Source organism: Anolis carolinensis, chromosome 3, assembly GCF_035594765.1.
Source record: "Anolis carolinensis isolate JA03-04 chromosome 3, rAnoCar3.1.pri, whole genome shotgun sequence".
Classification (NCBI taxonomy): Eukaryota; Metazoa; Chordata; class Lepidosauria; order Squamata; family Dactyloidae; genus Anolis; species Anolis carolinensis.
In genome coordinates, this window is record NC_085843.1 from 23311418 (window position 1) to 23326635 (window position 15218).

Sequence of the window (15218 nt, forward strand, 5' to 3'; positions counted from 1 at the left end):
ACCAATTGTTTCTGCATTATTTTGTTTTAACTCAAATTGTTAGTGAACTTGAATTCCATATTGGGAGAAAGATAGAATGTAAACAAAATAAAACAAATATTTTTTCTATTCTTAAAATGCTGTTTGCTGATAAAATAAGGAAATGCCAACAGGAAATGCTTGAAGATTTCTGACTTTCTAAATCACCCCCAATCAACCTCCATTTGTTAATTGTAGGCTGGAGTAGCTAAACTGAATGAAGCCAAAGCTCTTGTGGATGAATTAAACAGGAAAGCTGAAGAACAAAGTGTATTGCTTAAAATGAAGCAAGATGAAGCTGATGCTGCTCTTCAAGAAATCACAGTTTCTATGCAGGTATTGTGTTTTAGCACAAAAAGTTGTGAATGCAATAGATGAATGTAGTCCATGGAAAAGCATATTGACAAAAGAGTTCAAATAGAAAGGAGAAAACAATTATCGTAGTCTGAAAAAATGGAACAATGTGGGACTATGATGGTAAAAGCATGAAAAAGATCTAAATTTCTACAGTTGTTATACACTCTTATACAATTTCCCTTGAACAGTAATTATAAAGGAAACGAATTCTAATATTGTAAAAAATGATGACTTTTCATTACCAAATAATGTATATGAGGTTGTCCCCTTGAATAATATCTCCTTTTCTGTAGAATGCAAGTGAACAGAAATCTGAAATGGAAAAAATAAAGCAGAAAATAGCACAAGAAGTTGTAAAAATTGAAGAAAGAAAAGGAATAATAGAGGATGAGCTAAGGGAAGTTCAGGTAATCCGAGCAGAAAATTATTAATTTTTGCCTTCTATCTTGTTTTACAAAAAGTAAAAGATGTATAAAATTTGTATTATGAAAATAAATCATCAAATACGTATGCATCTTATTAATAGGGAGATGCATCACTTCTATGAAGCCATTTTCCTTACAATGATATTGGATGATTTCTGCTAGGAATTTAGAAAGGATGGAGTTAGGAGACTTCTCCCAGGCTTTTGCTCTCTGCTTATCACTTTTTTGGTTTTTGATTCTCATAATATGCTATCTTAGTAACCTAGGCAAATATTTATTTCATAAGTGCACTTCCTGTGATGTCTAATCTTTTCCTTCTTACATTTCTTTGCCATTAATTTTCTTAGCTTCTACCTTATTTTCTCTGATCTTCATTCCAGCTTTCTAATGTTTTTGGTTTTCTGTACCTGAAATTTGATTTTGGGGTGGGTTGGGGGGTGTAACGTTTCAATTCATTTTCTTCGTTGCTTTGGTTTATACAATATAGAGTATTCTGAACTTATGCAATTTTTATGACAACAGAAATCGGGTTTAGCACTGGTATTTTATTATTGTAGTTTTTACATTCTCAGGTAGGCTGAACTACATGTGGGTTAACTCCTTGGACCAATCACCAAAATTCCAAATGATTGCAGCCACCCCCTCCTTACATACACTTCTCTCTGGATGTAACATCCCATCTTGCCATCCAGTTTACCATTCTTTCTTCACCATAATTCTAATTTAAATCTATCACAATAATTAATTACAATAATTTGGATCAGGCTCTATAGAGCAGTTGGATCAGTCATGGCCCCTGATTTCCTAGATAGCAAAGCAAAATTAAGTACACAGCCTTATAGGCAAGACCTGTTTGCCTTTCAAGAAGCGGAATTAGCAAACAGATGATGAATTTATTTCAGTAAGCTGCCCCAGGCTATAAGTCTGCAGGTCACCAAGGATGAGAACTGTAATATGGCTAATATGAACATTCAAATATCAAATGAATAACAGGTCTCTGCATCAGAAGCAGAGTCAATGTTAAAAAAAAAAAATCATTACATGGTCTTTGCAGCAGTGGGCAGGACTAGAAGAAACAAAAGAAGCAGAGAAGTAAGGCTAGAAAAAAGAAAAAACTAGTTTAAATTAAAACTTAAAAATGGACCCAGCAAGCCTATTAAGAGTGGCAAAAGACCCGTGGGCATCATTAGCTTCGCTGTGACTCCTGGTTGCCACATTGGAAGGAAGGATACCACTCAAAGAAGGACAGTTTTAAAATAGAAGTGAACTTCCAATCAGAAAGAACTAAATAATCAAGCATTGTGATTGACCCACAGGATGCATCTACAATCAAATATGAGTGGTGAAGAACAAAATGTGTATACTAAGGATTTATTTATTTATTTGCTACATTTATATGCCGCCCTTCTCACCCCGAAGGGGACTCAGAGCGGCTTACAAATTAAATTTACATACAATATTATATTAGCATAGTACAATACTGGTAATAAATTACTATATTGTACAGTATCAATATATTGTAATATTATCATATTGTATTGTTAGTATTATATTGTATTACAATATAATATTAATATTATATGTATATACAATATGTTATAATTATATATTATTGTAAATTATACATATGTGTGTGTGTTGTGTATACATATATATACACACACATATATATATATACATATATATAAAACTAGCATAACATGTTATTGCGGGGATCAAGGATCAAGGAAAGCAATGTGTTACCACTGAAACTCCTACTAAAACATTGAAATGCCAAGAAAAAGCAAAGTATATGGTTTCAGCAGACAATCCAGTTAATATGATAGTTTTTGAAAACAATTTAAATTTGTCAGAATTAGAATTAAATTTTGGAGATCTTGGAGAGGAACTAGTGAAACTGGAGATGATTCTGATGAGGAAGCAGACAAGAAGTGTGTTAGGTTATTTGAGGTAGAGTATTTTAAGGGGTTATTAGGAAAGATATTGATCACATTAGACTTAAGCCCCTTCCACACAGCTGTATAAAATCCACATTGAACTGGATTATATGGCAGTGTGGACTTGGATAATCCAGTTCAAAGCAGATATTGTGGATCATCTGCTTTGATATTCTGGGGTATATAGCTGTGTGGAAGGGCTCTTAAATAGAAGTGGAAATTCAGGGTCAGGTGGTTCTCAAGGGAAAGAAAATACCAGCAAGTTGGCTGTGCTGATGGAGAATTTGATATTACAGGACAATATAAAAGTGAAAAATATCTTGGCTTTTTTTGCAAACATAATTAGTGAAGGACTTGAAGCTTCAAACCTAAGAGACAGATGTCTGCAGGTGTTTTGAATAAAGGGAGATCATTATCTTCACATATCTGTTCAACAGAGGAGCAACCTTGCAGGCTTTTCCAAAAGTTCATAGGTTTCCCCAGTGAGACTTAAACTTGGTGATAAATGTTTTGACAGAGACATCTTTTGACTCTGTTAAAGGAGTCCTCACTTAGGTCCCTTCTATGCTGCCATATAGAATTCAGATTATCTGTTTTGAACTAGATTATATAGCAGTGTAGACTATATTTCAGTTCAAAGCAGACAATCTGGATAATCTGGATAATATGGCAGCGTAGAAGGGGCCTAAGTTTTCTTTCATTCAAAATGTTGTTCTTGGTGGCAATTACATTGGCTTGAAGGGTCTGTGAACTGGCATGTTTGTCTCAACCCAAATTTCTGTAGTTTTCAAATAGAATTATAGATTCTACATTTATTCCAAAAATATCAATATAGATGAGGACATGTAGTACATCTTTAGAATTCCTCCTTTCTGCCTAAACCCTCAGCAACTACTATTCTTGGCATTCTTGGATGTCAGAAGTGCTGTAAAGATGTTTCTTCAATGGGCAAGGAGAATTGCATGGACAGAGGCTTTGCTTATATCTCGGATTTTTGAGGCATAAAGCAACCAAGCAGATTCTTTGTAGCTGGATTATAAGTTATACTTATTTGTACCATGGCTTGGCTAAAGTTCCAGGGCCACAGTGTATTTGGGCACTCTACCACAGTCATCCCCAAACTGCGGCTGTCCAGCTGTTTGGGCCTCCAACTCCCAGAATTCCTGACCATTGAACAAACTGGCTAGGGCTTCTGTGAGGTGGAGGCCCAAAGAGCTGGAGGACTGCAGTTTGAGGATGTCTGCTATACCACATAAAACAACAAGCTTCAATTGAAGACATTTGCAAAACTGCTGAATAGAAAGAGTCATTCACTTTTGTCACACTTTTCAAACTGGACAAATTCAGATCAAGCAGCCTTTGGGGAGAATGGTGCTGCAATTTACAGTGTTACAGTACAGAGAATATTAGTTAGATCCGCCCTTGAAGTAGTGGCATGGTTATCTTCCACAGAGTGGATTGTTCTGTCACCCTTCCCTGAGAATTAGAGGATGATACTTACCATGAATGATTATTAATGGGATGCTGAAAAAGTATCTACTTCCATGCAGATATTTTTTCCTACTATTTTTATTTGGGAGGCTACATAATCAAACTACAGGGAGATAGTTTCAGAATGCTGTAATGGTTTGGAATTTTGTGAATTCTCAGTTAGGTTGGCACAAGCGATTCATCCATGTGTAGATGATTGCTCCTTCAGCATCTTTGAATTGACAATTCACAGTAAGCATCAATCTCTCATTCTCTTCCCTTTGGTTTTTATGAAGAATGTCCACAAGGTTTTCTTAAACATTCTAGTAAATATAGTGCCTCTTTCCAGTTGTGGAGACTTTGTAAAATTCCAGCTTCAGAAGTAGCTTTGTTAAAAGTGAATTACTTTCTTTTTTTCTTTTTAGCCATTGGTAAATGAAGCTAAATTAGCTGTTGGAAATATTAAACCAGAATCTTTGTCAGAAATTCGCTCCTTACGTGTGCCCCCTGACATAATTAGAGACATACTGGAAGGGGTCTTACGGCTTATGGGTATTTTTGATACATCATGGGTGAGCATGAAGAGGTATGACACATTTTATTTAGTTTTCTTTAGAACTACTGTACTTGTATTTCTTTTCACAGTATTATGTATTTCTTTCTAACTATTAAAGAAAGACCATGGTATTAACTATAGATGATAACCCAGTGTGATGTAGTGGTTAGAGTTTTGAATTAAGTTTGAAAGACCAAGGTATGAATCTCTAGTCAGTCAGAATTGACCTGAAGGCACACATAGATAACAAATAATTGTAAATAGAATGTATTTTATGTAAAATGTTGTAACATAATCACCATTTTCATTTTTTAAATCAAAATTGTATTTCCTTTTCCTGTTTTTGAATTTTTTGCAGTTTCCTTGCCAAAAGAGGTGTTAGAGAAGACATTGCAACTTTTGATGCTCGAAATATTCCAAAAGAAATTCGTGAGAGTGTAGAAGAACTTTTAGCTAAAAATAAAGCATCTTTTGATTCAAAGGTAAGTTTTAAAATGTATGTAAATAATAATGGTTGAGTCTGTCTTACCTGGAAATCTGAAACTCAGAATACTCCAAAAATCAGAACGTTTTGCCAGCCACCCCACACCTGCCTTTGAGGAAAGGAGTTAGTTACAAATGCAGTGCCTTCTCAGTTTTTCCTCGAGTATCTCTGATTGGAGAAGGAGAAGAGCAGGATTGGCTACACTTACAAAAGTCCTTGTTAAGAGTGATGCTTCCCTTGCTGTCACTTTTTCCCATTTATCAAAATAGTCAGGAAGGTAGGTGAAAATCACCCCCTCCCCCCAGTTATTTTCACATTATCTGGTCTGGATACAGTTAGCAGCCACTAGCTCCTCTTGGCACTTGTTTTTGCAGCACATTTCCGATTATTTTCTGGACGGAAGACAAACATGAAAGCATCCTCCCCCTCTTCCCTCAGTTCTCTTTCTCCCATCAAATTTCTGGCAGTGGTGGAGCAAGGGCTAGACATGTGACCAACTTATGCATATAGGTATCCCAAAATTAGGAGAGGGGGAATCCCAAATAACTTCTGGTCCCAATCAATTCAAATTGAGTCTTCCTTATCTGAAAGATAGGGCAGCTCAATTTGAATTGATTAAATGAATTCTAGATTATGTGTTACTCAGAATTTCTGCATTTCATTAATTTTACTAATTTTACAATTTTACTAATGCAAATTGCTTTGTTGTAATAATTTAGATATTTTGTGGAAAAGAGAATTGTGCATTTATTCTTATGTTGTAATTATGCTGTTGGTTTTAAGAATATAATTGTCATTGATTTATATTGCTTGTTTCATACGTTTTCAGAGGTAGGACTAAATACAGACTACTGGGCTGAAGCATGGGCCCTTGCCAGTATAGTTCAGCTTTGTCTTTACCAACTCCCATGGAAAGCGCTTCCAGCCAACATAATAAAATATTGAATTGTGCAGCTATTCTCCCTTCTGATCCTCCCAGTAACCAGATATAATAAAATATTCTTTTATCTCATTCTCAGCTGCTAGCTGACTGTCCCTAGCTTCTGCTTATAGTGATAGCATGCTGTTATTAAAATATATGTTCTTGTCAACCCACATGAACAAATAGGCAATGTAAAGAAAAAGAGAGAAGGGAGGGAAGGGTTGAGATGAATATATTTTTCTTTTTCATACCTTAGCCTCCAAGATTGTGGGTGTACATGCAATTGTTTCATGGGCATAGAGAAATACATATAATTTTATGTACACTTATGCATTAGCCCTTTCAGTTTTATTAAGAGCTTTTCTTCGTGGGGAATTCCATGGTTCAGAGCAGATTGCTGCTTATCTTTCCTGCCTGTGACTTCCTGCTGACGCTCAGCTGCGCTGTTATTTTATAATATTTCTTGATGATGATGATTGCAATGATTAAATGAGACTTTTGCTAGAAATCTGAACAACAATAACTTGTGGGAATGACCATATAGATTTCAGGTTGTTTACCCCCTCTCAACCCCCATTTTTAAATAATAATATAATTTTAAAAACTTTATTTGTATCCTACCACCATTTCCCCGAAGGGACTCTGGGCAGCTCACAAAAGCACTCCAAGCTGCAGCACAAATAAAATACACAACACATAGCATATAAAACACGACAATATAATTGTCACTTTACATAAAATGACACACAAACCCATGTTATTAAGATTTAAAATTCCATAAAATGCTTCAGTATGCAGCTCTCATGGTTGAAGAGATCATGGCAGGGAGATTTTTCAGATTCATACTTAGAAAAGAGGAGAGGGAAGTCAGTGAAATTGTTTCACTGTATTTCTCCTTCTGTTTCTTAGAGTGTCTAGTTTTAGAATGCAGTCAGCACAAACCAATCTTTGGATTTCTCAGCAAGTGTTCAGTGGATCTATAAAGAACATTTTATACGAAATCAAGATAAATGCAGTCAATGTAATTTCTTTTGGCATTCCATGGTTGTTAAAGTAGAGAAGCAATTAATAAAATTAATAAAATAATCCAAAAAGCTATTAGTACCAGTATGTTAAAAGAAGGGGGTATTAATTTTATGGTATCCTGAAGACTACAGAACCTTCATGATGTCATGGTTGGATTATCACTTGGGAACAGGGCTTCTTAAACTTTTCCACTTGTGACACCTTCCTGCCTGAGAATTTCTTAGGTGACCCCAGGTATATAGGTACAGTATATCAAATAGACAGAAAAACCAAAAAACTGCTGATAAGGCTTGCTAAACAGAATGATTTTTCTTCCATGGAGTACAGCTGAAACATATTCTGCAGTGTCCACTGTAAACATTGCACATTGTTGCTAACAGATTTGTGTAAATGGGTAGTGTTCAGAAACCTTTTACTAATGCCAAATATTTTGTGACCCCAACATTGAGCTAAGGGAACTTCATTTGGGGTCAGAACTCACTGTTTAAAAAGCAGCACTCTAGAAAACCTTTTTTGCTCAGCCTTGGAAACCCACTGTGTGCAGATTCTCTTTCCTTAGAGGAAGAAAATGGCAAACTTTATCTGAATAAAGAATTTCCATAAGTTTCAGTCAATGCGAAAGCACTCAGCAGCAACATAAACCCATTAAATTTTTTATGGAATGTATAAGTAGAAGTCCTTTTAAAGGGGGACTCCCAAAATACATTAGGGCAAAAATTGCAAGTGATGCAGTATAAATAATGTTGTTGTCTGCCTTTAAGACCCTAATTGCCTGTCGGCACACAAATATGGTAGCAGTCTTTGGCACACTGGAAAAATAAAAATGTTGATCTCCTACATAAGATAGCCAGAGGAAGACTCCTCTAAGTACTGGTTTAGACTCAGACTGGAGTTACTAACTAGTTGCCCTGTAGGACAGTTGTTGCAAGACACACCCCTTAAAGCGCCAGACCAGTCTTTAATAAAAGTAGAGTTTATTAGTTCACAACAAAAAGAGCCCAAAAACAAACTCAAAAAGGCTCAAAACACTTAATCTTCAGTGTGAAGCACAGTATTTTCCACAGTTAAAGCAAAACCCCACAGCCTAGAAAATAACCCAGATTTAACCGGAGTATAATCTGGATCAAACTCCAAACTGTGCAAAACAACAGAAAAAGCACTCCAGTTCACAGTAGGATGCCAGCAGACAGGAAGAAACGAACAGCGGGGGGGGGGGGGCGAAGGCATCTGGCGAAGTCAGTCAAACACAGTATCATCGTAGTTGAATCCAGTCCAGGTCAAAGCAGGAAAAGGCAGCAAACACGAGAATCCAGTGCAGGTCATACAAAGAGCCAAGGCGTAGAATGCAGCATGGCAGCTAATGCACAAGATCAACACAAAGCAGTCCAGAGAAAATCCTCACAATTCCAACCCCTGTAGCCACGAATAATTGGGATTAAACTTACGTCCACAGCAGTCTTCCCAATCACGTCTTCCCAAACAGCTCTCAAGGACGCACAAATACCCTTTGCTGACTGCAAAGGGGCCCCATTTCCCAACCCCACTTTTATTCACAATTCCTCTTCAGAACTGGAATCGGCCAACACTCTGCTAGCAGCTGAAGCCTCTTGCCTCAATTCCCCCTCAGAACTGGAATCAGACCACGCCCACCAGACCTCCTTTCAGCTGAAGCCCCTTGCCGAGCCCTCCACTCTGTCCATCTTTTATCCAAACCCATAACTCCCCAAGATTCAGCCGGATCTCCACCTTGCCAACCCTCAAATGTGCCGCTACTTGTGGGTTCTCTACAGATGTCCTGGATCTCCCGCACCTTAGTCCAGTCCATTGCCTCATCCTCTGAACTTGTCATCCCATTCTCCTGATTCTCAACCTCATCATCCCAAAGCCCTCAAATGAGTCATCGTCAGTAGGCTCCATAAATATTTCCCGGATCTGCTTCCTTTATCTCTGCTCATCGGAGTCTTGCTCACGAGTAGTCTTTCTTCCCCTTCTAGTACTCCTAGTAGTATCACTACTCAAAGACTCCATCACAACAACAGTATATGCTGTTTGCAATGTGTTATTTGTAAAAGTACTTTTTTGTTAAAACCATTTAATTTATTCTTAAGATAAAATATCTTTAAATTTTTCAGAATGCTAAAAGAGCCAGTGTTGCAGCTGCACCCTTAGCAGCATGGGTTAAAGCAAATGTTCAATACTCCTATGTCTTGGAGCGAATTCAGCCTCTGGAAACTGAACAAGCAGGTCTAGAAGAGTGAGTACTGCATATTATTCTTTATACCTGTTTCAAATTCCTTTATAGCCATCAGATATTAACTTAAAAGCTGGAAACATTCATTGGAATAACTTATGGGAGAGGAGTTGACTCAGATCTGAAGAATAAATATTGTGTGTCTTTAGGTTACAGTTTTGATTTCAGCATTATGTGGCATCAGTATTGAAATAGTTTATGCTTTCTAGCATACAATGATGAATCCTCGCTCTAGGGAAATGTTTCATTACCTGACTTGTATTTTTAATAGGAGCAATATGGGTATTATTTAATCTAATGGTGTGGCTACATGCATATTAAAAATAAGTCCAGTTGTGGGTCATTTTCTAGTAAGTCTGCATAGGAGAATATTGCACATCCTTAAACATGGTAAGAATATGGATTTTCCTTCAGAAGCAAAGTTTGAAATGCAATTTTATGTGCGTAAGTGCAAGCATCTGGTATATCTCTTTCCTTAGAGAATAGGGGATTTGAAGGTCGTGACAGAAATAAATATTTTCAGTTCAGAACAGTTTTTGTCTTTGAAAAGTGCTTTTGGCTGTTAATACACATTTTAATGCAACCCATTTTACATCTTCATCGATAAGATTCTCAGTGGATGTTCCATATATTTTTCAGTAACCTCAGGAAAACAGAAGAAAGGAAACAAAAGCTGGAAGACTTGGTTAATTCTGTTGGTCAAAAGGTGGCTGAATTAAAAGACAAGTATGTGTTATTCCCTTCAAAATGCTTTTGATTTTCTCTTCCTTATATTTGACTTTAATAATTTAACTATTACAACCTGGATTACCTTTTGGAGTAATGCTTTTTGTCTGAAATGAGAATTAAGCTTGACTACAAAGCATGTGTCTTTGTTATTGAAAATGTCTTAAAAGTGTATTTGATCTACAGGTTTCAGGCTAGAACAAGTGAGGCAGCTAAGCTTGAAACAGAAGTTGCTAAAGCACAAGAAACTGTGAAAGCTGCAGAAATATTGATTAAACAGCTTGATAGGGAGCATAAGAGATGGAATGCACAGGTTGGTGGTTAAATCTTCCATAAAAATGTACAATTTTAATCTTAAAGCTGAGTGGTGCTTTGATTTAAAAATATTTTGTATCTGCTTTGTGTTTCTAAATAGGTTTCTTTTTGTATGAGTATCTTTTCTACTTTTAGACATCTCCCATTAAAATGTTTTGTGCACTAAGCATGTCATGTTTCATCCAAAACGTTCCAATTTCATAACTCTAAAAGTAAGAGCGAGATTTTCTGTCTACAGGCTGCAATAATTGTTGTTTCTTAGTTATAGGATGGCTCACATCCAGAAAGAAAGTTAATCAGATAGGCAAATATATTCTTTCTTCTTAAAATTAATCTATGTAAATCCTTAGGGGCCATGCCAAACTTGTATTTTTGCAGAATTTTCACAAAGTACCAATAAATGAAATTAAAGTTACTGCATGTGGAAAGTGGATAAAAACTGGGCAATATATCTAGCATGCATTTCTGATTATTTGTGCCTGAACATATTCAGTATTAACTGAATATAACTGTCTTTATGGATAAATAGGTAACTTGCAGTGCTTCCATACTCATGCAAAATGTATTTTAAATACAAATCTAAATGTAAATAATCATGTCAGAAATCTATTCTTTTTAGGTTTCAGAGATAGCTGATGAATTACGTACACTGCCAAGGAGAGCTCAGCTATCTGCTGCTTTTATTACTTATCTTTCTGCTGCTCCAGAAGATCAAAGAAAAGCAAGTTTGGATTCATGGACAAAATCGGCTGGCCTAGAAAGTAAACGTTATTTCTTTAAAAATACAACAAGTAAACAAATTAGTAATGTATTATTAAAAGTCATGGTATATATTGACCATTGATTGTCTAGTAAGTTTGAACAAGGAAGCATGGTGTATGCAACTCAACGTCCTCAGATTTGATTACAATGAGCCTCTTCTCAACAAGGGTGAAAAATCACTTTCTGAGCTCCGCTTGACCAAAATAATGTAATACTCAACCAGCAATGCTCATACTCTTCCTTTACCAAATAATGGCAAAAGTGGCAATTTATTTATTTTTGGACTGCTGTACCCAACTTGTTTACCCTGGATCCTAGCAAGAAAAACCTGTGGTTTAAATCCAGTTGTTAGTTCCAACAAAAGTAGACTCATTGGATCAGTGGGACTTAACAAGTGTTGACTTAAGAGGTCCATTAATTCAGTGAGACAATTCTTGTTAGGTTGAATTGACTTAGACTCAGCACTGTGTGATAAAGAGCTGTTCCTCTAACAAGCTCTTTAGGGAACAGATCTCAAATTTTATAACTAAAAATACTTCTTTAGAAAGGTAAATACTCCAGAATTGAGAACCACTATGTGCCTTTGCTTGTGACTTTCTCTTTTTCCAGTCACATGTTAAATTCTGCAGGTTTCCCTGATGGTTGATCACACACAAATCTATTTTTATATCATTGGTGGCTGTTAAACCATCTGCTCTTGGAGATGTATGTAGCTCCTACCACATAGGTCAAAATTCTTTTAATAGCTATGTGGAGGTAATTGGTACCACCTTAGGAAAGAGCTTTTATAATCCATATCTTCTACCTTTTTGCTTAATATGGAACATATCCTTTAAAATGGATTTATGATAATAGACTGATGGAAGATAAAGGTAACATCCCTGACAGGAGTTAGAAATTGAAGGAATAAGTCTTTTCCCCACAGCTACTTTAGTCATGCCTAATAGATGGGTGACTCATTGTATTCAGGAAAAATCTGTTCAGTCTGCCAGATTAAATAATATTTTTATAGCATCAAGAGTGTCACTGACCAGAAACTCTGTAAAACATGTTTTCAAAACTTGCTTTATATAGACATTACAACAAGATAGCCATTATTTTAGAGTATTTTATTTAATATTAAGGCCCCTTCTACACTGCCATATAAAATCCAGAATATCAGATTTGAACTGGATTCTATGGCTGTGTATACTCATATAATCCAGTTCAAATGCTTTTGACACGAAATAAATAAATAAATCCAGTTCAAAGCAGATAATGTGGATTATCTGCTTTGATAATCTGAATTTTGGCAAACTGTTTAGTCTCTGAGCAATTTCCCCTTGACCCACTACAGTTACCCATCTTTGTTCTAGATATACTTGTTCCCTAGTTTTGTCCAGTACCTTCAATTAAGAAATATGTCTCCTATTTCTTAGAGTTCGATCTTAGGCGGTTCCTATGCACAGAAAGTGAGCAGTTGATCTGGAAAAGTGAAGGTTTACCTTCTGATGATCTATCAATAGAAAATGCACTTGTGATCTTGCAGGTAAATTGTATGAGTTTTTAGTCTTTTGAGATGTGCCTATCTAATATGATGAGGAATTAACATGTTGCATCCAATAGGAATGGCCATTGCAATGTTCAGTCCTTATAATTAATCCATTTTTGGGGGGTGTGAGTGGGAAAAAACCTTGTCTTTTTGTTTGATTGTGTATTCCTGCATGCCATAGGGTTGGACTGGATGACCCTTGTGTTCTCTTCAAACTTGTTTTTTTTTTTAATCTATTATTCTTGGTGCAAAGTTTTACTTTCCTTGCCCTTACTTGATGTCATATAAGTTGGGGTGAACTGAAGGTATGTGTGTTGGGTCAGGTTCACTTCAGGATAGCCCCCCCCCCCCCAAAGCATCTTTAAGAAGTTAAAGCTTTTGTATTCTGATCAGTGCAGTCTACAGTCCAGGGACAGAATTCACAATCTGTGGACTGTTTTCTGCCTTCGTGCTTTGCTGATGTTTTCATTCCTGTTCGAAATACGGACCTCTGCAGTTGTCCTTATCTTTTTGTAAAATGTATGCCTCTTGTTTACTTTCTAAAATAAATATTATTTAAACATAGTTCATTATTTCCCTTTCTCTCCTTTTATTAACAGAGTAAGGTTTGTCCATTTTTGATAGACCCTTCTTCCAGAGCTACAGAATGGCTGAAGACACATTTGAAAGAATCACGTTTGGAAATCATCAACCAGCAGGTCCTGTTTTATGATGCTGGAGAAATAGTCTTTTGGTTAGCCTTTTTAATTGAAATGGATGAGACAGATTTAGTATAACTCCGACATTCCAAAATTTGCTATACTGTGCTATTTGCTATACTTGCTGTGGCGCAGATGGGAGAGCAATGAGTCACTGACCAGGAGGTCATAAGTTCGAGGCCCGCTCGGAGCTATGTTTGTTTGTCTTTGTCCTGTGTTAAAAAGGCATTGAATGTTTGCCTAATATGTATAATGTGATCCGCCCTGAGTCCCCTTCGGGGTGAGAAGGGCGGAATATAAATGATGTAAATAATAACTTTTTGAAGCAACCCAGTTTTCCTTTTGTAGCTTTACAAAGATTCCTCTGTTCATCAAACCTTCCTCGAAACCGTTTACACTACATTTTTCATTTGTGCCAATCCTATGGGAAGAATACACCCAAAGCAATGTTGTTTTCCCTCTTGAAGAAGAATAATACATTTTAATTTGTTCCTCGGAAGCTGGTTCTGAGTCATTTAGATAAACATAAATCCATTCATATCTCTCTTATATTGGCCTCATTTACAACATTCCCAGAATCTTTAAAATCTGTACATAATGATAGATTGGGTATATTCACTTCATCTTCTACAAATATTAATGTTGTTTATAACCTACACCAGAGTGGATCATACCTACCTCATCACCATGTTAAGTTTTCATATGTCTCCTTTCCATTAGTAAGCCAAAGCTTTTCAGCTGTCCAAATACATTCTGGTTTGAGCCCGAATAGTGTTCGACCTTTTCCTTATATAGCCCAAATTGTACTACATCTTAAATGTGTCTAGACTGCATTCAGCAATTACCTGTTCTTTCTGTTAATAAAACATATTTATTAGCCAGTATTCTGCTAATAAAACATATTTCTCCTTCTCCATAGTGTGATGGATGTTCTCCACACTAACTAATTAGAGCACTCTGGGTTTGCCATTAGTTCTAAAATCTCACATCCAAGTGGTGGTTAGTATATTGCATCCTAGGAAAGAAATATTTGATAGAAACTTGTTTACATATTTGCTGACCCTGAAAATATCTTCTTTGTGTGTTCATCTGTCTCTATTCTGTGGATGACTTTGTAATAAAATTCGAGTTAGTGGTGAAGTGAACCATTCAATGGTTGTCAAATTTTATTTCTGCAGGATGCCAACTTCATTAACGCTCTTGAATTGGGTGTGCGATTTGGGAAAACTTTAATTGTACAGGAAATGGATGGAGTAGAGCCTGTGCTTTATCCATTGCTCAGAAAGGATCTTGTTGCACAAGGTAAATTTCCAAGTCATAATGTTTTGGCATATGTGATAGCTGTTCTGCATTTCTGATAAAAAGACAAATCAGTGGACTTTCAGATTAGTTCCACTATTTGGCTGTATAAAATGTATATTAAAGAATATTTTTAAAATGTATGCCACTATCTGTCTGGTATAGCAGGAAACATCCAACTCTCTCATGGGTTATTCCACACAGTCCAGATGTGGATGCTGAATAATCCACGAGTGAATTGATTGCTTCTGCCATCCAAGAATGGACTTTTATAGTAAGTCTCAATCCATCATTTTTATTAAAGGGAGTTGATTTAATCACTTTTGGATGATGTATAGAAACATGCCAAAACAAAAGAGAACATCTGGGACAAAAGAATGAAGATAAAAAATAAGACAGTTATGAAAATTTATAAAACGCTGTTGGCATGATCAACAGAAA

The 15218-nt window shown here is 36.2% G+C and overlaps 1 protein-coding gene across 3 annotated transcripts in view; it reads left to right on the forward strand.

Annotated features, from left to right (window-relative positions):
• Positions 1-15218, forward strand: part of dync2h1 (dynein cytoplasmic 2 heavy chain 1) — a 205090-nt gene that overhangs the window by 78443 nt on the left and 111429 nt on the right. For all 3 annotated transcript variants that reach the window (XR_010004055.1, XM_003219289.4, XM_062974574.1), the window contains exons 56-66: positions 217-354; positions 669-782; positions 4633-4793; positions 5122-5245; positions 9328-9449; positions 10086-10172; positions 10359-10485; positions 11107-11248; positions 12668-12777; positions 13380-13478; positions 14657-14780. Coding sequence is in view for 2 of the 3 variants with exons in the window: in XM_003219289.4 (XP_003219337.2) it covers positions 217-354; positions 669-782; positions 4633-4793; positions 5122-5245; positions 9328-9449; positions 10086-10172; positions 10359-10485; positions 11107-11248; positions 12668-12777; positions 13380-13478; positions 14657-14780 (1348 nt within the window). In the remaining variant the exon portion in view is untranslated. The remainder of the gene's footprint in view (positions 1-216; positions 355-668; positions 783-4632; positions 4794-5121; positions 5246-9327; positions 9450-10085; positions 10173-10358; positions 10486-11106; positions 11249-12667; positions 12778-13379; positions 13479-14656; positions 14781-15218) is intronic.